At 37.8% G+C, this 26,463-nt stretch overlaps 2 protein-coding genes across 2 annotated transcripts; both read left to right on the top strand.

Moving 5' to 3' along the window:
* The first annotated feature begins 841 nt into the window (after positions 1 to 841).
* On the top strand, positions 842 to 8,502 carry LOC145659540 (choline transporter-like protein 4). Its single transcript, XM_081722385.1, has 19 exons — positions 842 to 851; positions 1,890 to 1,938; positions 2,181 to 2,254; positions 2,372 to 2,450; positions 2,944 to 3,043; positions 3,342 to 3,430; positions 4,706 to 4,773; positions 4,912 to 4,956; positions 5,119 to 5,218; positions 5,521 to 5,613; positions 5,817 to 5,919; positions 6,198 to 6,457; positions 6,613 to 6,707; positions 6,794 to 6,897; positions 7,164 to 7,237; positions 7,496 to 7,566; positions 7,682 to 7,776; positions 8,009 to 8,093; positions 8,345 to 8,502. The coding sequence occupies exons 1-19, from the start codon at positions 842 to 844 to the stop codon at positions 8,428 to 8,430; spliced, it is 1,680 nt and encodes a 559-aa protein (XP_081578511.1). The 3' UTR covers positions 8,431 to 8,502.
* Positions 8,503 to 16,941: 8,439 nt separating this feature from the next.
* LOC145659527 (choline transporter-like protein 4) lies at positions 16,942 to 25,131 on the top strand. The gene is made up of 22 exons (XM_081722384.1): positions 16,942 to 16,951; positions 17,995 to 18,043; positions 18,286 to 18,359; positions 18,477 to 18,555; positions 19,049 to 19,148; positions 19,447 to 19,578; positions 19,797 to 19,857; positions 20,049 to 20,160; positions 20,254 to 20,337; positions 21,144 to 21,256; positions 21,516 to 21,638; positions 21,801 to 21,900; positions 22,203 to 22,295; positions 22,499 to 22,601; positions 22,885 to 23,144; positions 23,300 to 23,394; positions 23,481 to 23,584; positions 23,851 to 23,924; positions 24,181 to 24,251; positions 24,367 to 24,461; positions 24,716 to 24,800; positions 25,046 to 25,131. Exons 1-22 carry the CDS (start codon positions 16,942 to 16,944, stop codon positions 25,129 to 25,131), a joined length of 2,103 nt encoding a protein of 700 aa, XP_081578510.1.
* Positions 25,132 to 26,463: the final 1,332 nt, after the last annotated feature.

The raw sequence follows: 26,463 nt of genomic DNA, 5'->3' as shown, positions 1-26,463 counted from the left end.
AACTTCCAGACCTCTGGTAGAAGGCCCGATTGCCGAGCATGAAAGGGCCACAGATGTGAGACAGATACACACATGCATACACACAAACACACACTCTCTCTTTGTCTTTCTCTACAAATATACTAGAGCTGAGGAAGTAAAATTTGTGTAGTGCATGTGCCTTATCTTCAGTCAAAGGCTAAAATAACCTCTCATCTGTTGGAATGAAAGAAGAAATTTAAGTTAATTTCAGAAAGCATTACTTTCTTTGTTGTCATGCTTAAAAACAAACCTTTGACAATAATTATATATATATATATATATATATATATATATATATATATATATATATATATATATATATATATATATGTGTGTGTGTGTGTGTGTGTGTGCGTGTGTGTGATTTGTTTTCCCACTGTACTTTACTGTATTATTTTTACTGTGCTAAGTGTATCAGAAATCAATTTCATTAATTTTTCACAGAAGCAGTATATATAGTAGCTATCTTAATCCACTGTTGTTTCGTTAGCAACATTGTAAAATCATATAAATTTAGCCATCGATATCTTTTATTTTTGTATTCTTCATCAAAGGAATCAAACCCTCAGGCTCTAAAGCTCCGTTACCTTCGCCGCTATTTTCCAAAACTGCTGCAACTTCAGCAGCTGTAAACTTGTTTTACAACATTTTTGGAAATGTATCCGACGTGAAGGGAACGCCGTAATGATTTCATGATTGTTTATTGTTTAGTTTCACACAGATTGACACACAAATTCATCAATAACACACGTAGAAATGGATCAGCTCTGAGTGACAGACGAACAGACGAATCACACGGCGATCGTCCTGTGATTCGACGATGAATGACGGTAAAATGTACTAAAAGTGTTACTCGATTGGGGGCGGGAGAGTCTTCTTTTAAGCGCAGACTGACTGCAGACTTTTATTTATCTCAAATAAACAATCAATCAGGGTCCATGTCCTTCCTGATAAAAATTGGAGTTGGGAGCATTCATTTATTCTGGCATACATTACAGACTTTAAAGTTTTTTTTCAGAATTGTCAAAAAATTATTTGTCAGTCGCATAGACGTAGTTTTGGGAGGGGACGGGGGACGTGTCATTTAGCCTCAGGTTATATCTTGGTGACAAGCCTAAGGTTACATTATTATGTAAAGATTATTTTATTATTTGTTTAGCTTTTTTTAGTACGTTAAAAGCACAGTAACCTTGGACAGTTTAAGCGTATAGGCCTAAATATCCGACGCATGACATAGCAAGCAGAGTGTGAGCATCGCACAGCATGGAAGGCAGGTGCTCGCACCAAGATGCCTTTGTTGATGAGCTGAGAATGAGAACGTGCTGTGACACGTCACAATGTGTCCATAACCTGGAATGTGTGCGTCATAAGAACAGAGTATCATATGTAAGAATATTTTTTACTGTAACATTACACATTGCGGACTCTCTGTGATCGAAAGTGCAAGGAGGAAGAGTACGATGGTCAGGAAACCGCATTATAATGGTGAGGTGTTTTTTGTTTGTTTGTTTGTTTGTTTTTTCAGATATATCCATCCATATGCCAAAGATTTTATGAGAATCCCATACGCCATATGCAATGGTTAACAAATAAACATTGTACAAAACTATCATGTACATTTCATGTTAAAATTATAATAGCTCTTACATACTTGCTAGGTCTATTTCATATTAAAAACATTCATGTAGTGTACGATCTGTAACTATGTATCAGATCAAAAGCATATGTGTACAGAAGGTGTCATAAAAATATGTAACTGTATATAAAATGTGTTAGACAAAATATAGAGTACCAGTCAAAAGTTCAGACACACCTGACTGAATGTATGTTTTTCATAGGTTTAAACTCATTATATTCTATGTTCTCAGGGGAACCTTTCCCATATGAGCCTTTTTTCAGGGGACCAGTTAGCAAGAGGTGAGTCCTTAAATCTCTCAATGTTCCTCCCATTTACTCCTTCATATCAGTTGACTTTAGTAAACTATTTAAAGCACACACATCATGGATCACAGAATGTCTGTTATTAGCTCTATACAAGAAATATATGAAGGCCATAGATCTACTAAGACTTATTTGAAACTCATTTGACTTAGCTAAATAACTTTATTACATAATTGAAATGATACAAGTGTGTAGCAATACTTCTTGTTTTTCTTCAGGAGTTGTACAGACATTATCTGCTGTATGACTTTTGTGGCTGCCATTGTCAGCTATATGCTTATTGGCATCCTGGGTAAGAAACATTTCCAACTACACTTTCATGGAAAAATGATTATTCTGGGCTTATAAGAAAGGTCTTTTACACATGTATGGCTTGTGAGATATCCTTCTAACAGAGGTTCTAACACAGCTTTGTTGTATGGAGACCCTCGTCATGTCCTGTTGCCCCGGAATTCCACTGGGATGTTCTGTGGATCTGGAGTCAATTTGTAAGTCCCTCACATACTGGATTAGTATTTATGTCTTCACAGGAATACCAAAACAGCACACTCAGTATGTAAGGAACACTGTCAATATTCTCTCAAATGAGTAGAACTAGCATTACAGTGGAGCTGTGCAGGTTCAAATCATGTGGATACATTAAAGAGCAACAGTGCAAGATGGGTTAGATTTTAGGTTAAATATTTTCATGATTGGCAATTCACAGCAACAAGTGGACCCAATCAAATCACACATGTTTAATGATTGCCTCTAAAACAAAGGGTCCAAACTCAGGTCTAGGAGTGTCACAACACTACGGAGTTTATTGTTTACCCCAATCAAACTCACCCTAGAAGAAAGAACACTTAGGGGAGTAATGGTGTGACTACACCACTGAAGCCTGATGCACATCCTCAAAAAACTGAATAAAAATAGTTTCTTTAATTGGCTAATATTCATGTGTCAAGCTGCATTTGTTTCCAGCATCCTCTTGTGTTTCAGTGACAAACCAAATGTCCTCTACTTTGACGTTCTGAAGTGTGCCAGAGCAACCACAGAAATGGATGCCACTCTAGAGGGTCTCCAGTGTCCAACCACTCAAGTGAGATTTCCACAAAGATTTCCTGTTGAAATTGTACAGAGGCTGAACACGTTTGAATGTAGCCTATTAGAAATCTGCACATGAGACTCATTTATTACAAAACAGTTTATTATGTAGTATGTGAATGCAAGTTTGTAAGTCTGGGGGCTTGGGTATCTTTTTGTTGCTTGGTTTAGGAGCCTTTTGCTGTATCATGCAATGAACAATGAAGTGTAGATATAAATATGAAAAGCAACACTGTGTTTAGCTGCTCAAATAAGATCTCCTTCACTCTGTGTGTTTGTGCATTGGCTTGCAGGTCTGTGTTAAAAAATGCCCTTCGGAGTTCTGGAAGTTGCCCCCAGAGGCGTATGCCCCAGATGCCCTACCTAAAGACTTCTTTCAGCAGCAGTATTGTGATCCTAGACTTGACCTTGCCCAAACCACATTGGTAAAACCTCACACTGCAAATGAGCAATGTAACCAACTTTATCGCTGGCAAATAAATCCTCACCACCCTCTTGACAGAACAGAATCTGTCATATCAGAAGTCTTTGCAATATGCAACCCTTTGTTCCAAGTAGATAAAATTAATTCATTGGTTAAGCCAATCACACATACATAGGATTCAGTATGTTAATGAGATTTTCACATGCATTTCTACTACAGAGTGTTCAAGACATCCTCAATCAAGAGCTTTGTCCGTATTTCTACACCCCAAGTAAACCAGGTACAGACAGCAGGATTACCTTTACAACTACCTGTCTATTTGTCCATCCTGTTTTGTAACAGTTTGACTATGCTATGCACTAAAACATAACCAAACCACCAGGACTGTGCATTTACCGCCATCATAAGTCAGTAGGTTTCATTTTTACAGTCATATTATTTTTCTGTTTCTCTGTGTCTCTCTCCCCTCAGCACTAGGGAAATGCCTGCCTAGCTTTGAACTACAGGACGTTCCTCCAGACTTCTCTCTCCCTGGATTCGCTTCCGTAGATGAAACAGTCAAGCACATAAAGAGTGCTATGGAGTAATCCTTCACACACACTCACACACACATATGCATGGATGGTTGGTGTTGATCTATAAGCTGCTTTTGCTGACCAGTATTTTTTGCTTGCAGCTCTCTTGTTTCAGGATTCAACTTTAAGTCAGTGGGGTTACGGATTTTTGAGGATTTTGCTACATCATGGTATTGGATATTAATGTAAGTTAGTTTTATACAAGATTGTATTACACCCAGACATTGTATAGTGTGTGTGTGTGTGTGTGTGTGTCTGTGTGTGTGTGTTTGTGTGTGTGTGTGTGTGTGTGTGTGTGTGTGTGTGTGTGTGTGTCTATATATATATATATATACAGAAAGATTTCAGTTGATCTTCCTTCATCAATCTGCATAGAATACAATACTATATGCAATACAATACTACATATAATACTGGCCAGCGAGATCTAGGGAGACTGTTTGTGGTTTCAAACTTCTTCTATTGGAGAATGATGGAAGCTACTGTGATCTTGGGCAGTTTCCAAGCTGCAGAATATTTCTTGTAACCTTCCCCTGATCTGTGTCTTGACACAATTCTTGACACAATTCTCTGAACTTCATGACTTGGCTTTCACTCAGACACTATGAACTGTGAGTCCATAAACAGACAGATTTCTGCCTTCCCTGATTATGTTCAGTCAATTCAGTGAAGCACAGGTGAACCCTAATGAAGTTAAAAAAAAAATTACAGCGACCATTGATAGAAGTAGGATTCAACAGAGCTCAATAAAAAGTGTCTTAACAACAGACCTCAATATGTATGTTAATGCAGTATTTCAGACTTTTATTTTAAATAAATGTACAAAACATTATAAAAACCAATGTTTGTTATATTATAATTCAGAATTCTCTGTCTACCTTCAAGTGAAAGAGACGTGGCTGTTCTTCTGTAAGGGCTATCAGATTTTCTCACAAGACATGTATTGACAGTATATAAAGTAGAAACAAACATGTTGTAAAGAAAGGAATTTTTCTAAGAATGGATGCATGGCTTTGGTTTATACTGTTGCTGTATGTGAATGATTTTTGTGTGTTTGTGTTTATGTGGCAGTGGTGAGCCTGTGTCTTTTGGAATTCGTAATTTTACTCTTCCTGACACATCGGGGGAGGAGAATATCTGTTGCATTGGCACTGATCAAAGAGTCCAACAGGTAGAGCTTTTTAGGCCTTCAGACACATAGGCGGTAGTAAATATATCCATTGCCAGCATTTCTTTAAACAAATGTCAGCCATCTGCTATGTCCTGCTTGTTTTTGTTGTTGTTGCTGTTGTTTATAAACAGAAAATCACCTTGGATACAAGAAACCCATTAACATTTTTCTTCAAATCAGTGCAGTCTTGGCATTCCTACATTATTACTCATATAAAGCCACTTCGCGGGGGCAGCCTGTATAAAGGCTCTCTTGTGCTCTTAAGGCTACATGAGGCCTTTTGTGCTCTGTGCTGTGTGTAGGGCGGTGAGTTGTGTGACGACCACACTGGCTTACCCCTTGGTGACGTTCCTGCTGGTGGTGATAAGCATGGCCTACTGGGGAATCACTAGCCTGTATCCTCTGCCACTTCCTCTTCTCACCTACCTTCACTTCCTGCTAACAAAGCAAGGCAGTAACTGTATATCTGTCCTCGCCACTGAATTAGTGCTGTAGCTTGGATTGTATTGGTAGTTTGTTGTTGAAAATGTGCTTGTGTCAGTATTTTGTGTGTAGAGTGTGTGTGTTAGGCTGTGTCCTTGACCATTACTGCCCTCAGGTATTTGGCCACATCAGGTGCTCCTGTATACCATGTCGCTGCTCTCAACTCCTCCATAGCCAACTGTAGTTCTATCACAGGCTCAGAGATTTGCATTCCCAAGGTCAGTCGCCTACATACACCCACACACTATAAACCCAAACTGTAATATTGTTCCCTTTCAAATATATAGTATAACATTCACATTTTGCTATTTGCAGCTTCATACAGACATAATATGGTGAATGTATATGATATTCATATGATATTCATACTTCACAATGACTTATTTTAGATGCATTCAGATTACTGACATGTTCCAATAGCCTGGTAATGATTCATTTCACATCTCTTTCCTTTTATTTATACTGTTGTTGTTGTCTTCTTCTTGTTTCTTTTCAGGAATTCAGTGCTTCTCTCCATCCTGATTGTCCATCTGTGCGCTGTGTGTTTTTTAAATACGATGACACGGACTTGTTCTCAAGGATCGCACCCTACCTGCAGATCTATAATTTGCTGGCTTTCCTCTGGTGCGTGAACTTCATCATCGCCCTGGGCCAGTGTACACTAGCCGGTACCTTCGCATCCTTCTACTGGGCCTTCAGTAAACCAGCAGACATTCCCCCGTACCCTCTCTTACAAGCCTTCATCCGGACACTAGGGTACATAGCACTCGTGTTTCATCCCTGCTCCGCTCCGATTGCTTTGATATCAGCCACACCCGAAAGTACATTCCCTTGGTTTGGTGACTACTAACCTAGTACAGAGTCCTAACTGCTCCCCACCTCTAAAGTCTACTAAACTGCTTTTTTTCAAGGTGTCATGTTGGCTCTTTAGCATTGGGTGCTGTCATCCTTACCATATTCCAGGTCCCTCGGATGTTACTGGAATATCTTGACCATAGGTTCAGAGGTAACAATATATATAAAACCTTCATGACCTTAGTCCTGCTTTCTCCTGTCTGTAACTGTAATGTGACACAATTGTCTACTCCACAGACTGCCGGAATTTCTGTTGTCAGTTTGTGATGATGTCCCTCAAATGCTGCTTTTGGTTCCTGGATAAATTCCTCAAATTCTTCCACAGAAACACCTATATCATGGTGTGTCTCATATCTAGCTGCACACAAAAAAATGATCGATGCTGAAATAACTGTTTTTATGTGTCTTCAGTGATCGGTTGTCTAGCGTTAGTATGAGTATTAGATAAAAACTAAATGAAAAACTGTATGGTGTATATTAGTATGATATGGTTTTTTTTCACTTTGTGGTAATAGCATCAAAGTATGTAATTGTGTCCATATGACTAGTGAAATTTACTGAGTGTACAATCTGACTCAACATGCTGTTTGTGGTTGATAATATACAGATTGCTATACATGGAAACAATTTCCATGTGTCTGGCAAGAATGCTTATATGCTCTTGAGGAGAAATATTAACCGGTAAGTCCTCAGACAGAGGAGATGTTTCGTACATATTATTGAACGTATGGGGTTGTGTGTGAATGTGAATGATTTAATGTTGCTGTTGTGGAACAAATTACTTCCATTTCCTTGTTTTGAAGGCAAAAATATTAACTGGAGGAATTTATCAGTACATACTCATGTGAAAATAATTTGTATACATATTTTTAATATGAGTACCAATTGTTCTAGCTCAAGTTTAGCACGCTGTCCTTGACCATGTCCCTCTGTCCACAGGGTGGTGGTGTTGAACTGTGTTACAGACACACTGCTGTTTTCCGGCAAGGTGCTGGTGGTCGGATTAGTGGGTGAGAAATACAGTGTGAAGTCATGTGTATGTTACCCATACTACACTTCATCACATTTAAAAGGTACAACACACTTTAAAAGGTAACTCTGGGGGTTTTCTACATTCCCTGTAAGGTCTGCTGGCTTTCTTCTTCTTCTCTGGGAGAATCAGGCTGCCAGATGACAATTTCCAGATTCAGCTGCTGCATTACTACTGGTTGCCCGTTATCGTATGTATTGCCTCCACTGTCGGATAACCTCAGAACAAACTCAAGTGCTGACACTTGCTTCTGTGTGAGATCAAAACATCAGCATATTCAGTACACTGTATAAATGGGTTTAATGACAGCAACTGTAAAGTCACTTTATAAATAACCAGGATTTACACATTTATTCTGTAGAGCAGTGCCTGTTATAGTACTGACGGCCCAGCGTATATATCTACTACTGCTGTTTTTTTAGACGGTGATGGCAGGAGCTTACTTGATCGCTCAGGGCTTCTTCAGTGTGTACAGCATGTGTGTGGACACCCTTTTTCTCTGCTTCTGTAAGCCACACACACTCACACACACACACACACACACACACACACACACACACACACACATACACTCATTCCACCAGTTCATGACACTGGGCACACAGTTGAAAGCTTGCATGGTCCAGTCCCTTTACTTCAGAGAGAGTAGAATTTTAAAAAACATTATTAGCTCACATTTCAGTCTTAAGCTACTATATATTCCAATCAACAGGACTATATTGTTTTCACTTCCACTGTAATGTTTTTGTCTCCTCTAGTGGAGGATCTGGAGCGTAATGAGGGCACCATGCTGAGACCATACTACATGTCCGGGTCTCTGTGGCGAATCCTCAATAAGTCCTAAAGAGCCTTAAAAAAAAGACAGCTTTCGACCACATCCTTTTCCATACTTTTCATAAATAAACCAAACAAGCATTTATGTTAGTCTTTTTTTGTTTGTTGCTGTAAAACTGCTCAGCATTCTGATCACTACTGTAATGTTCAGAAGACAGCTGACGGGACCTCTATCAGGACTGATTTGGTTTTGACCAAACAGCAGACACACACTGGATGTTCTGGCAAACACTGAGTAGGAGTAAGCTTGTGCCTAAATTTGGGGTATATGAGAAGTTTTAGTTCTTTGCTAACTCCTGATTATGCATAAAAGATCACATTCCATGGTATGCTACGATATTATTTTTTTATTTCTGAGTATAATAGAGAGTATACAAACTAGTAAGAATGACTGAGCTAAATGCAAATTTTCTTACTTTATTAACTGAATACTATTTTATATATGAAATATGTGAACGTTTACAACATATAGAATACATTTATGATGTGATACAACAGTTCATAAAAAAAGAATAAGAATATAAAATCCCAGAAATCTATTTTCCATTCTTTTTTCACACGTATGAAGTCATAAGCTTATCCACATGGCCCGTTATGACCAATACATGCACTATTCTGAAAAGGCTTAGAGTAATTTTGATTTTCACACAATGCAATTTTTACAGAAGACAATGCCTTGAAAAAATGTCCAGTTCAAATGGTTTATACAGACTGGTTCTCAGCACTAAAAATGTACAGTACATCATTCATTACTTTCACTTTAAACCAATATATTTCATTTCTGGTTGGATTTTCTCTCATAAGGATTAATACCAATCAATTAAGACAGGTTTGCAATTAAAGACAAAGGTATAGTTGCCAGTAATAACTGGAACTTTAGAAGGGATCTAGGTCATTTGTATCACTGTAAAATATTTAACACAAAGATTTAGGACAGCTGGTGGTGTGCATCTAATTGTTAACATATACACTAGTACATCCACTAAAGCCTACCATAATGATATCAACACCAAATGCAACAAAGTCATTTTGTTTCCAATGCTGAAAATGGTAAATGAGAGTAAAACCAACAGAAAAATAGTTTTTGGCCTAGGCCAAACAAACGAGACATTACAATGGGCATGCCCCCCTTTAAAAGATTCACAGTAGAAATGTAAATATATGTATAATTTATTAATGTAACATAAAACAGCAATAAGAAAAATGCAAAAATACTATGGTGAAGGACATTGTGACAAAACCCCATGTGAATGCTTATATTACAATCCTGTTTGGACAAGTTTGATCCTCAGTCTCTACCAGTGGTTAATTGTATCTTCTTACAAAAAGAAAGGAACCTTATGGTCTGTAATGGATAGTCATTATATATATAAAACAATTACAATGCTGCAAAAAAAACAAATTGTCAGCAATATCAATGGCTAATTTAAATGACAATAAGGTAGAAACTGAATTATAAGAAGAAAGCCATATATTCATCAGTTTTGAAAGAATTCAAATAGTTAATATCACTGTGGCTAGTTGTACTGTGCACTAAGATATAGTTAGCTTCAGCTTGTGAATTGTATTTACAACTTGGATATGGACGTGAACTTTAATTTCCAGCATGTAACACAATTTTAAAATTTTACCCAGCATAAAGGTGTTTCCCTTCTGATCAGTTCACCTAAAATGAACAGAATCCAAATGTGCTAAAATGTGCTACCTAACCAACTATTGTGCTTTTCTAGATTCTCCATTTACTATCTGGATCACACCACACCTCATTTCAACATCTCTTCACCAGACTTACACACAGAGGTATTCTGCAGATGTCAGTGAAAGGAACTGGGTTTTGGATTTCTCTGGCCATAACTGACACCAAAACAAAATTAAATACTGATTATGGACAACATACATAAAATGCCACAGTACACAGTCTGATTTTGGTCCCACAGTAAATGCCATTGGTCACTGATGTTCAAAATATCAGTGAAAATCAAAGCAGTGTATATTTGGCAACACTGTAAAGCATTTGAGTAGGACTTTGTGTAGACAGCTTCGAATTCTTGAGATGTGGTTCTGACGTAGTTGCTCTCTACATTATTTTTTTTTCTTTCACTGAAACATGTCTTTAACTGAAACATGTAAAAAAAAATAATAATAAAAAAAAACTAAACGTATTGAAGAATCAGGGCACTTAGTGTTGAATTTGCTGTGTCCAAATATGTTAGTTTGGCTACAAGGGACTTCACATTAGATTCAATTAGATGATACCACACACTTCAGGATATAGAAATTACTATATTTTGTAATATATTAATTATATTTCCTGATATTTTCCCAAATTAATCATTGTCATTTCTCTGTGTAACATGTCAAAGGCCTGCGCAGACTTTCCATTACATGTTTGAAGCTAAAACATTTTTAAATTACTTAACTACCACACCAATAAGTTACTTGGCATGTGCAGAAGAGAATAGCATGTCCTCAGTTACCAAGCATCTTAAGCCAACAGTATACAAGATTTCTGGTGCTATTACATACTGACAGTATGTGACAGCAGGTAAGAGGCACATTTTGGCACTTCAGATTTGGCATTTTAATTTTTTTGCTTGTCCACTGGATTTTTAAGTAATGAATATGTGAGGCACTTGTTGGGTCTGGACAGAACTGAGCATTTTTCTTTTATATTTGATGTTTTTCATGAAGAGTGGTTCAAGTGATTTGACATAATGCTAATTCAAGATATCTCTAAATACAGTTTGAGTAGACATAATGCTAATTCAAGACATCTGAAATTACAGTTTGAGTAGACATAATGCTAATTCAAAATATCGCTAAATACAGTTTGAGTAGACATAATGCAAATTCAATATATCTCTAATTAAAGTATGAGTAGACATAATGCTAATTCAAGATATCGCTAATTAGATTGAGTAGACATAATGCTAATTCAAGACATCTCTAATTATATTTTGACTGGTTATATTTTGACTAATTATATTTGGATATAAAAACATTAAATGGAGGAATTTAATAGTACATACTTATGTGAAAATAATTTGTATACATATTTTTAATATGAGTGCCAAGAAAGGGCTACTTTGATCAGTCATTTTTATGTGTTTCATTGTTCTAGCTCAAGTTTAGCACACTGTCCTTGACCATGCCCCTCTGTCCACAGGGTGGTGGTGTTGGAATGTGTTACAGACACACTGCTGTTTTTCAGCATGGTGCTGGTGGTCGGATTAGTGGGTGAGAAATACAGTGTGAAGTCATGTGTATGTTACCCATACTACACTTCATCACATTTAAAAAGTACAACACACTTTAAAAGGTAACTCTGGGGGTTTTCTACATTCCCTGTAAGGTCTGCTGGCTTTCTTCTTCTTCTCTGGGAGAATCAGGCTGCCAGATGACAATTTCCAGATTCAGCTGCTGCATTACTACTGGTTGCCCGTTATCGTATGTATTGCCTCCACTGTCGGATAACCTCAGAACAAACTCAAGTGCTGACACTTGCTTCTGTGTGAGATCAAAACATCAGCATATTCAGTACACTGAATAAATGGTTCTTTCTTTAGATACCAAAGGGTTTAATGACAGCATTTGTAAAGTCACTTTGTCAATAACCAGGATTTACACATTTATTCTGTAGAGCAGTGCCTGTTATAGTACTGACGGCCCAGCGTGTAAATCTACTACTGTTGTTTTTTTAGACGGTGATGGCGGGAGCTTACTTGGTCGCTCAGGGCTTCTTCAGTGTGTACAGCATGTGTGTGGACACCCTTTTTCTCTGCTTCTGTAAGCTACACACACACACACACACACACACACACACACACACACACACACACACACCTACTCATTCCACCAGTTCATGACACTGGGCACACACAGTTGAAAGCTTGCATGGTCCAGTCCCTTTACTTCAGAGAGAGTAGAATTATAAAAAATATTATTAGCTCACATTTCAGTCTTAAGCTACTATATATTCCAATCAACAGGACTACATTGTTTTCACTTCCACTGTAATGTTTTTGTCTCCTCTAGTGGAGGATCTGGAGCGTAATGAGGGCACCATGCTGAGACCATACTACATGTCCGGGTCTCTGTGGCGAATCCTCAATAAGTCCTAAAGAGCCTTAAAAAAAAGACAGCTTTCGACCACATCCTTTTCCATACTTTTCATAAATAAACCAAACAAGCATTTATGTTAGTCTTTTTTTGTTTGTTGCTGTAAAACTGCTCAGCATTCTGATCGCTACTGTAATATTCAGAAGACAGCTGACGGGGCCTCTATCAGGACTGATTTGGTTTTGACCAAACAGCAGACACACACTGGATGTTCTGGCAAACACTGAGTAGGAGTACGCTTGTGCCTAAATTTGGGGTATATGAGAAGTTTTAGTTCTTTGCTAACTCCTGATTATGCATAAAAGATCACATTCCATGGTATGCTACGATATTATTTTTTTATTTCTGAGTATAATAGAGAGTATACAAACTAGTAAGAATGACTGAGCTAAATGCAAATGTTCTTACTTTATTAACTGAATACTATTTTATATATGAAATATGTGAACGTTTACAACATATAGAATACATTTATGATGTGATACAACAGTTGATAAAAAAACAATAAGAATATAAAATCCCAGAAATCTGTTTTCCTTTCTTTTTTCACACGTATGAAGTCATAAGCTCATCCACATGGCCCGTTATGACCAATACATGCACCATTCTGAACAGGCTTAGAGTAATTTTGATTTTCACACAATGCAATTTTTACAGAAGACAATGCCTTGAAAAAATGTCCAGTTCAAATGATTTATACAGACTGGTTCTCAGCACTAAAAATGTACAGTACATCATTCATTACTTTCACTTTAAACCAATATATTTCATTTCTGGTTGGATTTTCTCTCATAAGGATTAATACCAATCAATTAAGACAGGTTTGCAATTAAAGACAAAGGTATAGTTGCCAGTAATAACTGGAACTTTAGAAGGGATCTAGCTCATTTGTATCAGTGTAAAATATTTAACACAAAGATTTAGGACAGCTGGTGGTGTGCATCTATTTGTTAACATATACACTAGTACATCCACTAAAGCCTACCATAATGATATCAACACCAAATGCAACAGAGCCATTTTGTTTCCAATGCTGAAAATGTTCAATGAGAGTAAAACCAACAGAAAAATAGTTTTTGGCCTAGGCCAAACAAACGAGACATTACAATGGCCAGCCCACCTTTAAAAGATTCATAGTAGAAATGTAAATATATGTTTAATTTATTAATGTAACATAAAACAGCAATGAGAAAAATGCAAAAATACTATGGTGAAGGACATTGTGACAAAACACCTTGTGAATGCTAATATTACAATCCTGTTTGGACAAGTTTGATCCTCAGTCTCTACCAGTGGTTAATTGTATCTTCTTATTTAAAAAAAAAAGGAACCTTGTGGTCTGTAATTGATAGTCATTATATATATAAAACAATTTCAATGCTGCAAAAAAAAACAAATTGTCAGCAATATCAATGGTTATTTTAAATGACAATAAGGTAGAAACTGAATTATAAGAACAAAGCCATATATTCATCTGTTTTGAAAGAATTAAAATAGTTAATATCACTGTGGCTAGTTATACTGTGCACTAAGATATAGTTAGCTTCAGCTTGTGAATTGTATTTATAACTTGGATATGGATGTGAACTTTAATTTCCAGCATGTAACACAATTTTAAAATTTTACCCAGCATAAAGGTGTTTCCCTTCTGATCAGTTCACCTAAAATGAACAGAATCCAAAATAGAGAGCCACGTTTAAGAACCTTGATGTAAATTTCAGATGTAAACAAGGTGTAGAACTAAATAACAAGAGCCGGTTGGTTGTTCCCTTGAACCACTGAAACTGAATTGGGGAATGCTAGGGCTCTGTTCCAGTTTGAAGACCTTTCCAGTGATACTTCATCAATATTTACAAGAAAAAATGTGCTAAAATGTGCTACCTAACCAACTATTGTGCTTTTCTAGATTCTCCATTTACTATCTGGATTACACCACACCTCATTTCAACATCTCTTCACCAGACTTACACACAGAGGTATTCTGCAGAGGTCAGTGAAAGGAACTGGGTTTTGGATTTCTCTGGCCATAACTGACACCAAAACAAAATTAAATACAGATTATGGACAACATACATAAAATGCCACAGTACACAGTATGATTTTGGTCCCACAGTAACTGCCTTTGGTCACTGATGTTCAAAATATCAGTGAAAATCAAAGCAGTGTATATTTGGCAACACTGTAAAGCATTTGAGTAGGACTTTGTGTAGACATCTTCGAATTCTTGAGATGTAGTTCCAACGTAGTTGCTTTCTACATTATTTTTTTTTCTTTCAATGAAACATGTCTTTAACTGAAACATGTCAAAAAAATAATAATAATAATTAAAAAATCTAAACGTATAAAAGAATCAGGGCAGTTAGTGTTGAATTTGCTGTGTCCAAATGTTAGTTTGGCTACAAGGGACTTCACATGAGATTCAATTAAGCAAACAGTATACAAGATTTCTGGTCCTAATACATACTGACAGTATGTGACAGCAGGTAAGAGGCACATTTTGGCACTTCAGATTTGGCATTCTAATTTTTTTGCTTGTCCACTGGATTTTTAGATAATGAATATGTCAGGCACTTGTTGGGTCTGGACAGTACTGAGCATTTGTCTTTTATATTTGATGTTTTTAATGAAGAGTGGTTCAAGTGATTTGGCTAAATATTTGCGGTCGTCCCAGATGGAAGCAAACGGGACGGGTACGAAAGTGGCACTGTGTAAGCGTGTGCTGTTCACACATTGGACTTGGAACTGTCCTTGGATTGGCTGTGCTCTGCAGCCACCTCTGGAAGTGTGGGGGCGGAGCTTAGGACGGGGCTCCGGAAGGAAAAATGTTGGACAGGCAGCTGCACCTCTTCTAGCAAGTCATTGGGCTTCATCCTGTACAGGCAGCACAAAGACTGTCAATGAGACACTGACTACGACTTACTGCTGATGGCTGAAAAAGTCGAAAGAATACTTCTACCAGGGTAAAGTTACCATAGGCGAGATCTTAAAGCATGTCACAAAAATAAGAATGTCTCCTTTGTTGTCATAGGTTTAAAGGCCAAGCACCACCTAATAGACCTCCCTAAAGAGTTCACATTATCTTAGATACTACAATAAAAGCACATGTAAATTAAAACTAAAATAACATGTTCACTGAAGTAAATTGAAGGAAAAACCCCAAAAATGTCGCTCTGGAAATTCCAGAAAGTTGACGAGTGATGTCACTGGTTGTCATCAGACAGTGTGCTAACAGATATGAAGCTGCAATATGCACATTACCAGTAACCAGTGTAACTGGAACCAAGAAACTGGTATATGCTGTTGCAGTAGTCATGCTTGAGACAGTGGACAAGATAGAGAAAACAGTAGTGGTGATAGAAACATCTAAAGGAAGCAATATGAGAAATTGCAAAAATACCAGGGACTGAAAGAAGAGAGAATGTGGAGGGTTAGCATCAAGGTTGTCCCAGTGGTGATAGGGGAACCTGGGGCAGTGACTCCTAAGCTCGAGGAGTAGCTTCAACAGATCTCAAGAATGACATTGTCAATCTCAGTCCACAAGAGTGCAAACCTGGGAGCAGCAAAGCTAAAACTTCCAGACCTCTGGTAGAAGGCCCGATTGCCGAGCATGAAAGGGCCACAGATGTGAGACAGATACACACATGCATACACACAAACACACACTCTCTCTTTGTCTTTCTCTACAAATATACTAGAGCTGAGGAAGTAAAATTTGTGTAGTGCATGTGCCTTATCTTCAGTCAAAGGCTAAAATAACCTCTCATCTGTTGGAATGAAAGAAGAAATTTAAGTTAATTTCAGAAAGCATTACTTTCTTTGTTGCCTTTGACAATAATTATATATATATATATATATATATATATATATATATATATATATATATATATATATGTGTGTGTGTGTGTGTGTGTGTGTGTGTGTGTGTGTGTGTGTGTGTGTGTGATTTGTTTTCCCACTGTACTTTACTGTATTATTTTTACTGTGCTAAGTGTATCAGAAATCAATTTCATTAATTTTTCACAGAAGCAGTATATATAGTAGCTATCTTAATCCACTGTTGTTTCGTTAGCAACATTGTAAAATCATATAAATTTAGCCATCGATATCTTTTATTTTTGTATTCTTCTTCATCAAAGGGATCAAACCCTCAGGCTCTAAAGCTCCGTTACCTTCGCCGCTATTTTCCAAAACTGCTGCAACTTCAGCAGCTGTAAACTTGTTTTACAACATTTTTGGAAATGTATCCGACGTGAAGGGAACGCCGTAATGATTTCATGATTGTTTATTGTTTAGTTTCACACAGATTGACACACAAATTCATCAATAACACACGTAGAAATGGATCAGCTCTGAGTGACAGACGAACAGACGAATCACACGGCGATCGTCCTGTGATTCGACGATGAATGACGGTAAAATGTACTAAAAGTGTTACTCGATTGGGGGCGGGAGAGTCTTCTTTTAAGCGCAGACTGACTGCAGACTTTTATTTATCTCAAATAAACAATCAATCAGGGTCCATGTCCTTCCTGATAAAAATTGGAGTTGGGAGCATTCATTTATTCTGGCATACATTACAGACTTTAAAGTTTTTTTCAGAATTGTCAAAAAATTATTTGTCAGTCGCATAGACGTAGTTTTGGGAGGGGACGGGGTGCGTGTCATTTAGCCTCAGGTTATATCTTGGTGACAAGCCTAAGGTTACATTATTATGTAAAGATTATTTTATTATTTGTTTAGCTTTTTTTAGTACGTTAAAAGCACAGTAACCTTGGACAGTTTAAGCGTATAGGCCTAAATATCCGACGCATGACATAGCAAGCAGAGTGTGAGCATCGCACAGCATGGAAGGCAGGTGCTCGCGACCAAGATGCCTTTGTTGATGAGCTGAGAATGAGAACGTGCTGTGACTTCACACGTCACAATGTGTCCATAACCTGGAATGTGTGCGTCATAAGAACAGAGTATCATATGTAAGAATATTTTTTACTGTAACATTACACATTGCGGACTCTGTGTGATCGAAAGTGCAAGGAGGAAGAGTACGATGGTCAGGAAACCGCATTATAATGGTGAGGTGTTTTTTTTTTGTTTGTTTGTTTGTTTTTTCAGATATATCCATCCATATGCCAAAGATTTTATGAGAATCCCATACGCCATATGCAATGGTTAACAAATAAACATTGTACAAAACTATCATGTACATTTCATGTTAAAATTATAATAGCTCTTACATACTTGCTAGGTCTATTTCATATTAAAAACATTCATGTAGTGTACGATCTGTAACTATGTATCAGATCAAAAGCATATGTGTACAGAAGGTGTCATAAAAATATGTAACTGTATATAAAATGTGTTAGACAAAATATAGAGTACCAGTCAAAAGTTCAGACACACCTGACTGAATGTATGTTTTTCATAGGTTTAAACTCATTATATTCTATGTTCTCAGGGGAACCTTTCCCATATGAGCCTTTTTTCAGGGGACCAGTTAGCAAGAGGTGAGTCCTTAAATCTCTCAATGTTCCTCCCATTTACTCCTTCATATCAGTTGACTTTAGTAAACTATTTAAAGCACACACATCATGGATCACAGAATGTCTGTTATTAGCTCTATACAAGAAATATATGAAGGCCATAGATCTACTAAAACTTATTTGAAAGTCATTTGACTTAGCTAAATAACTTTATTACATAATTGAAATGATACAAGTGTGTAGCAATACTTCTTGTTTTTCTTCAGGAGTTGTACAGACATTATCTGCTGTATGGCTTTTGTGGCTGCCATTGTCAGCTATATGCTTATTGGCATCCTGGGTAAGAAACATTTCCAACTACACTTTCATGGAAAAATGATTATTCTGGGCTTATAAGAAAGGTCTTTTACACATGTATGGCTTGTGAGATATCCTTCTAACAGAGGTTCTAACACAGCTTTGTTGTATGGAGACCCTCGTCATGTCCTGTTGCCCCGGAATTCCACTGGGATGTTCTGTGGATCTGGAGTCAATTTGTAAGTCCCTCACATACTGGATTAGTATTTATGTCTTCACAGGAATACCAAAACAGCACACTCAGTATGTAAGGAACACTGTCAATATTCTCTCAAATGAGTAGAACTAGCATTACAGTGGAGCTGTGCAGGTTCAAATCATGTGGATACATTAAAGAGCAACAGTGCAAGATGGGTTAGATTTTAGGTTAAATATTTTCATGATTGGCAATTCACAGCAACAAGTGGACCCAATCAAATCACACATGTTTAATGATTGCCTCTAAAACAAAGGGTCCAAACTCAGGTCTAGGAGTGTCACAACACTACGGAGTTTATTGTTTACCCCAATCAAACTCACCCTAGAAGAAAGAACATTTAGGGGAGTAATGGTGTGACTACACCACTGAAGCCTGATACACATGCTCAAAAAACTGAATAAAAATAGTTTCTTTAATTGGCTAATATTCATGTGTCAAGCTGCATTTGTTTCCAGCATCCTCTTGTGTTTCAGTGACAAACCAAATGTCCTCTACTTTGACGTTCTGAAGTGTGCCAGAGCAACCACAGAAATGGATGCCACTCTAGAGGGTCTCCAGTGTCCAACCACTCAAGTGAGATTTCCACAAAGATTTCCTGTTGAAATTGTACAGAGGCTGAACACGTTTGAATGTAGCCTATTAGAAATCTGCACATGAGACTCATTTATTACAAAACAGTTTATTATGTAGTATGTGAATGCAAGTTTGTAAGTCTGGGGGCTTGGGTATCTTTTTGTTGCTTGGCTTAGGAGCCTTTTTCTGTATCATGCAATGAACAATGAAGTGTAGATATAAATATGAAAAGCAACACTGTGTTTAGCTGCTCAAATAAGATCTCCTTCACTCTGTGTGTTTGTGCATTGGCTTGCAGGTCTGTGTTAAAAAATGCCCTTCGGAGTTCTGGAAGTTGCCCCCAGAGGCGTATGCCCCAGATGCCCTACCTAAAGACTTCTTTCAGCAGCAGTATTGTGATCCTAGACTTGACCTTGCCCAAACCACAATGGTAAAACCTCACACTGCAAATGAGCAATGTAACCAACTTTATCGCTGGCAAATAAATCCTCACCACCCCCTTGACAGAACAGAATCTGTCATATCAGAAGTCTTTGCAATATGCAACCCTTTGTTCCAAGTAGATGGAATTAATTCATTGGTTAAGCCAATCACACATACATAGGATTCAGTATGTTAATGAGATTTTCACATGCATTTCTACTACAGAGTGTTCAAGACATCCTCAATCAAGAGCTTTGTCCGTATTTCTACACCCCAAGTAAACCAGGTACAGACAGCAGGATTACCTTTACAACTACCTGTCTATTTGTCCATCCTGTTTTGTAACAGTTTTACTATGCTATGCACTAAAACATAACCAAACCACCAGGACTGTGCATTTACCGCCATCATAAGTCAGTAGGTTTCATTTTTACAGTCATATTATTTTTCTGTTTCTCTGTGTCTCTCTCCCCTCAGCACTAGGGAAATGCCTGCCTAGCTTTGAACTACAGGACGTTCCTCCAGACTTCTCTCTCCCTGGATTCGCTTCCGTAGATGAAACAGTCAAGCACATAAAGAGTGCTATGGAGTAATCCTTCACACACACTCACACACACATATGCATGGATGGTTGGTATTGATCTATAAGCTGCTTTTGCTGACCAGTATTTTTTGCTTGCAGCTCTCTTGTTTCAGGATTCAACTTTAAGTCAGTGGGGTTACGGATTTTTGAGGATTTTGCTACATCATGGTATTGGATATTAATGTAAGTTAGTTTTATACAAGATTGTATTACACCCAGACATTGTATAGTGTGTGTGTGTGTGTGTGTGTCTCTGTGTGTGTGTGTGTGTGTGTGTGTGTGTGTGTGTGTGTGTGTGTGTGTGTGTGTGTATATATATATATACAGAAAGATTTCAGTTGATTTTCCTTCATCAATCTGCATAGAATACAATACTATATGCAATACAATACTACATATAATACTGGCCAGCGAGATCTAGGGAGACTGTTTGTGGTTTCAAACTTCTTCTATTGGAGAATGATGGAAGCTACTGTGATCTTGGGCAGTTTCCAAGCTGCAGAATATTTCTTGTAACCTTCCCCTGATCTGTGTCTTGACACAATTCTTGACACAATTCTCTGAACTTCATGACTTGGCTTTCACTCAGACACTATGAACTGTGAGTCCATAAACAGACAGATTTCTGCCTTCCCTGATTATGTTCAGTCAATTCAGTGAAGCACAGGTGAACCCTAATGAAGTTTAAAAAAAATTACAGGGACCATTGATAGAAGTAGGATTCAACAGAGCTCAATAAAAAGTGTCTTAACAACAGACCTCAATATGTATGTTAATGCAGTATTTCAGACTTTTATTTTAAATAAATGTACAAAACATTATAAAAACCAATGTTTGTTTTCTTGTTGAGGAGTATTTTATCTAGATTGATGAGGAAAAATAGTTAAATCAATTTTAAGATGAGTAATACACAACAAATTTGAAACTTTCTGTATGCATTTTAAGTAAATATTTTTCTCTCTCTCTCTCTCTCTCTCTCTCTCTCTCAGAGGTCTGGTGGTTGCTATGGTTGTTAGCCTCATGTTCCTCCTGCTTATGAGATATCTGATGTTCGTGCTACTGTTGGCTCTCATCGTGGGAGTGCTCGTAGCTGGAGCGTATGGTAAGCCTGTACAATACATGTTTTAACATACCTGCCATTAGCGACCAGCTCACTGGGTAATAATTAAGCCCTTCATGAATGGTCTCCTGCTGCACTGAAACAAGGAAAATACCAAATTACTGTGGATGGTTCTATGACTGGCACTGATTTGCTGCCCTATAGTGTATGAACTCTGCATGGGACCCTTAATTTTAAAGACAAATTGCAGGGGGTTAGATTAGTGAATGAGGATGTAAGCTGTCTACTCTGTCTTTCTCAGGTATCTACTACTGTTACCGGGAATATAACCACTACAGACACTCCAAACTCACCCTCGGTGACATTACTTATAATTCAGAATTCTCTGTCTACCTTCAAGTGAAAGAGACGTGGCTGTTCTTCTGTAAGGGCTATCAGATTTTCTCACAAGACATGTATTGACAGTATATAAAGTAGAAACAAACATGTTGTAAAGAAAGGAATTTTTCTAAGAATGGATGCATGGCTTTGGTTTATACTGTTGCTGTATGTGAATGATTTTTGTGTGTTTGTGTTTATGTGGCAGTGGTGAGCCTGTGTCTTTTGGAATTCGTAATTTTACTCTTCCTGACACATCGGGGGAGGAGAATATCTGTTGCATTGGCACTGATCAAAGAGTCCAACAGGTAGAGCTTTTTAGGCCTTGAGACACATAGGCGGTAGTAAATATATCCATTGCCAGCATTTCTTTAAACAAATGTCAACCATCTGCTATGTCCTTCTTGTTTTTGTTGTTGTTGCTGTTGTTTATAAACAGAAAATCACCTTGGATACAAGAAACCCATTAACATTTTTCTTCAAATCAGTGCAGTCTCGGCATTCCTACATTATTACTCATATAAAGCCACTTCGCGGGGGCAGCCTGTATAAAGGCTCTCTTGTGCTCTTAAGGCTACATGAGGCCTTTTGTGCTCTGTGCTGTGTGTAGGGCGGTGAGTTGTGTGACGACCACACTGGCTTACCCCTTGGTGACGTTCCTGCTGGTGGTGATAAGCATGGCCTACTGGGGAATCACTAGCCTGTATCCTCTGCCACTTCCTCTTCTCACCTACCTTCACTTCCTGCTAACAAAGCAAGGCAGTAACTGTATATCTGTCCTCGCCACTGAATTAGTGCTGTAGCTTGGATTGTATTGGTAGTTTGTTGTTGAAAATGTGCTTGTGTCAGTATTTTGTGTGTAGAGTGTGTGTGTTAGGCTGTGTCCTTGACCATTACTGCCCTCAGGTATTTGGCCACATCAGGTGCTCCTGTATACCATGTCGCTGCTCTCAACTCCTCCATAGCCAACTGTAGTTCTATCACAGGCTCTGAGATTTGCATTCCCAAGGTCAGTCGCCTACACACACCCACACACTATATATCCAAGCTGTAATATTGTTCCCTTTCAAATATATAGTATAACATTCACATTTTGCTATTTGCAGCTTCATACAGACATAATATGGTGAATGTATATGATTTTCATATGATATTCATACTTCACACTGACTTATTTTAGACGCATTCAGATTACTGACATGTTCCAATAGCCTTATGTGGTAATGATTCATTTCACATCTCTTTCCTTTTATTTATACTGTTGTTGTTGTCTTCTTCTTGTTTCTTTTCAGGAATTCAGTGCTTCTCTCCATCCTGATTGTCCATCTGTGCGCTGTGTGTTTTTTAAATACGATGACACGGACTTGTTCTCAAGGATCGCACCCTACCTGCAGATCTATAATTTGCTGGCTTTCCTCTGGTGCGTGAACTTCATCATCGCCCTGGGCCAGTGTACACTAGCCGGTACCTTCGCATCCTTCTACTGGGCCTTCAGTAAACCAGCAGACATTCCCCCGTACCCTCTCTTACAAGCCTTCATCCGGACACTAGGGTACATAGCACTCGTGTTTCATCCCTGCTCCGCTCCGATTGCTTTGATATCAGCCACACCCGAAAGTACATTCCCTTGGTTTGGTGACTACTAACCTAGTACAGAGTCCTAACTGCTCCCCACCTCTAAAGTCTACTAAACTGCTTTTTTTCAAGGTGTCATGTCGGCTCTTTAGCATTGGGTGCTGTCATCCTTACCATATTCCAGGTCCCTCGGATGTTTCTGGAATATCTTGACCATAGGTTCAGAGGTAACAATATATATAAAACCTTCATGACCTTAGTCCTGCTTTCTCCTGTCTGTAACTGTAGTGTGACACAATTGTCTACTCCACAGACTGCCGGAATTTCTGTTGTCAGTTTGTGATGATGTCCCTCAAATGCTGCTTTTGGTTCCTGGATAAATTCCTCAAGTTCTTCCACAGAAACACCTATATCATGGTGTGTCTCATATCCAGCTGCACACAAAAAAATGATCGATGCTGAAATAACTGTTTTTATGTGTCTTCAGTGATCGGTTGTCTAGCGTTAGTATGAGTATTAGATAAAAACTAAATGAAAAACTGTATGGTGTATATTAGTATGATATGGTTTTTTTTCACTTTGTGGTAATAGCATCAAAGTATGTAATTGTGTCCATATGACTAGTGAAATTTACTGAGTGTACAATCTGACTCAACATGCTGTTTGTGGTTGATAATATACAGATTGCTATACATGGAAACAATTTCCATGTGTCTGGCAAGAATGCTTATATGCTCTTGAGGAGAAATATTAACCGGTAAGTCCTCAGACAGGAGATGTTTCGTACATATTATTGAACGTATGGGGTTGTGTGTGAATATGAATGATTTAATGTTGCTGTTGTGGAACAAATTACTTCCATTTCCTTGTTTTGAAGGCAAAAATATTAAATGGAGGAATTTATCAGTACATACTCATGTGAAAATAATTTGTATACATATTTTTAATATGAGTACCAATTGTTCTAGCTCAAGTTTAGCACGCTCTCCTTGACCATGTCCCTCTGTCCACAGGGTGGTGGTGTTGGACTGTGTTACAGACACACTGCTGTTTTCCGGCAAAGTGCTGGTGGTCGGATTAGTGGGTGAGAAATACAGTGTGAAGTCATGTGTATGTTACCCATACTACACTTCATCACATTTAAAAGGTACAACACACTTTAAAAGGTAATCCTGGGGGTTTTCTACATTCCCTGTAAGGTCTGCTGGCTTTCTTCTTCTTCTCTGGGAGAATCAGGCTGCCAGATGACAATTTCCAGATTCAGCTGCTGCATTACTACTGGTTGCCCGTTATCGTATGTATTGCCTCCACTGTCGGATAACCTCAGAACAAACTCAAGTGCTGACACTTGCTTCTGTGTGAGATCAAAACATCAGCATATTCAGTACACTGTATAAATGGTTCTTTCTTTAGATACCAAAGGGTTTAATGACAGCAATTGTAAAGTCACTTTGTAAATAACCAGGATTTACACATTTATTCTGTAGAGCAGTGCCTGTTATAGTACTGACGGCCCAGCGTGTAAATCTACTACTGCTGTTTTTTTAGACGGTGATGGCGGGAGCTTACTTGATCGCTCAGGGCTTCTTCAGTGTGTACAGCATGTGTGTGGACACCCTTTTTCTCTGCTTCTGTAAGCTACACACACACACACACACACACACACGCACACACACACACACACACACACTCATTCCACCAGTTCATGACACTGGGCACACACAGTTGAAAGCTTGCATTGTCCAGTCCCTTTACTGCAGAGAGAGTAGAATTAAAAAAAACATTATTAGCTCACACTTCAGTCTTAAGCTACTATATATTCCAATCAACAGGACTACATTGTTTTCACTTCCACTGTAATGTTTTTGTCTCCTCTAGTGGAGGATCTGGAGCGTAATGAGGGCACCATGCTGAGACCATACTACATGTCCGGTTCTCTGTGGCGAATCCTCAATAAGTCCTAAAGAGCCTTAAAAAAGACAGCTTTCGACCACATCCTTTTCCAAACTTTTCATAAATAAACCAAACAAGCATTTATGTTAGTATTTTTTTCTTTGTTACTGTAAAACTGCTCAGCATTCTGATCGCTGCTGTAATGTTCAGAAGACAGCTGACGGGGCCTCTTTCAGGACTGATTTGGTTTTGACCAAACAGCAGACACACACTGGATGTTCTGGCAAACATTGAGTAGGAGTACGCTTGTGCCTAAATGTGGGGTATATGAGAAGTTTTAGTTCTTTGCCAACTCCTGATTATGCATAAAAGATCACATTCCATGGTATGCTATGATATTATTTTTTTATTTCTGAGTATAATAGAGAGTATACGAACTAGTAAGAATGACTGAGCTAATTGCAAATGTTCTTACTTTATTAACTGAATACTATTTTATATATGAAATATGTGAACGTTTACAACATATAGAATACATTTATGATGTGATACAACAGTTGATAAAAAAACAATAAGAATATAAAATCCCAGAAATCTATTTTCCTTTCTTTTTTCACACGTATGAAGTCATAAGCTCATCCACATGGCCCGTTATGACCAATACATGCACCATTCTAAACAGGCTTAGAGTAATTTTGATTTTCACACAATGCAATTTTTACAGAAGACAATGCCTTGAAAAAATGTCCAGTTCAAATGGTTTATACAGACTGGTTCTCAGCACTAAAAATGTACAGTACATCATTCATTACTTTCACTTTAAACCAATATATTTCATTTCTGGTTGGATTTTCTCTCATAAGGATTAATACCAATCAATTAAGACAGGTTTGCAATTAAAGACAAAGGTATAGTTGCCAGTAATAACTGGAACTTTAGAAGGGATCTAGGTCATTTGTATCACTGTAAAATATTTAACACAAAGATTTAGGACAGCTGGTGGTGTGCATCTATTTGTTAACATATACACTAGTACATCCACTAAAGCCTACCATAATGATATCAACACCAAATGCAACAAAGTCATTTTGTTTCCAAAGCTGAAAATGGTAAATGAGAGTAAAACCAACACAAAAATAGTTTTTGGCCTAGGCCAAACAAACGAGACATTACAATGGGCATGCCCCCCTTTAAAAGATTCACAGTAGAAATGTAAATATATGTATAATTTATTAATGTAACATAAAACAGCAATAAGAAAAATGCAAAAATACTATGGTGAAGGACATTGTGACAAAACCCCATGTGAATGCTTATATTACAATCCTGTTTGGACAAGTTTGATCCTCAGTCTCTACCAGTGGTTAATTGTATCTTCTTACAAAAAAAAGGAACCTTATGGT

The sequence above is a fragment of the Electrophorus electricus genome, chromosome 1 (assembly GCF_041902795.1).
Source record: "Electrophorus electricus isolate QZ-2024a chromosome 1, ASM4190279v1, whole genome shotgun sequence".
In the NCBI taxonomy this organism is placed as follows: domain Eukaryota; kingdom Metazoa; phylum Chordata; class Actinopteri; order Gymnotiformes; family Gymnotidae; genus Electrophorus; species Electrophorus electricus.
Note: the sequence above shows the minus strand (reverse complement) of the source record. Positions and strands in the feature narration are given on the sequence as shown.

Bases quoted from the DNA above. Each gene is read 5' to 3' on its own strand.
- LOC145659527 (XM_081722384.1), top strand. The intron at 19,149-19,446 runs GTGAGATTTCCA...ATTGGCTTGCAG, and splicing joins TCCAGTGTCCAACCACTCAA to GTCTGTGTTAAAAAATGCCC. The intron at 23,395-23,480 runs GTAACAATATAT...TCTACTCCACAG, and splicing joins TCTTGACCATAGGTTCAGAG to ACTGCCGGAATTTCTGTTGT.
- LOC145659540 (XM_081722385.1), top strand. The intron at 2,451-2,943 runs GTAAGTCCCTCA...CTTGTGTTTCAG, and splicing joins TGTGGATCTGGAGTCAATTT to TGACAAACCAAATGTCCTCT. The intron at 6,898-7,163 runs GTGTGTCTCATA...GATAATATACAG, and splicing joins ACAGAAACACCTATATCATG to ATTGCTATACATGGAAACAA.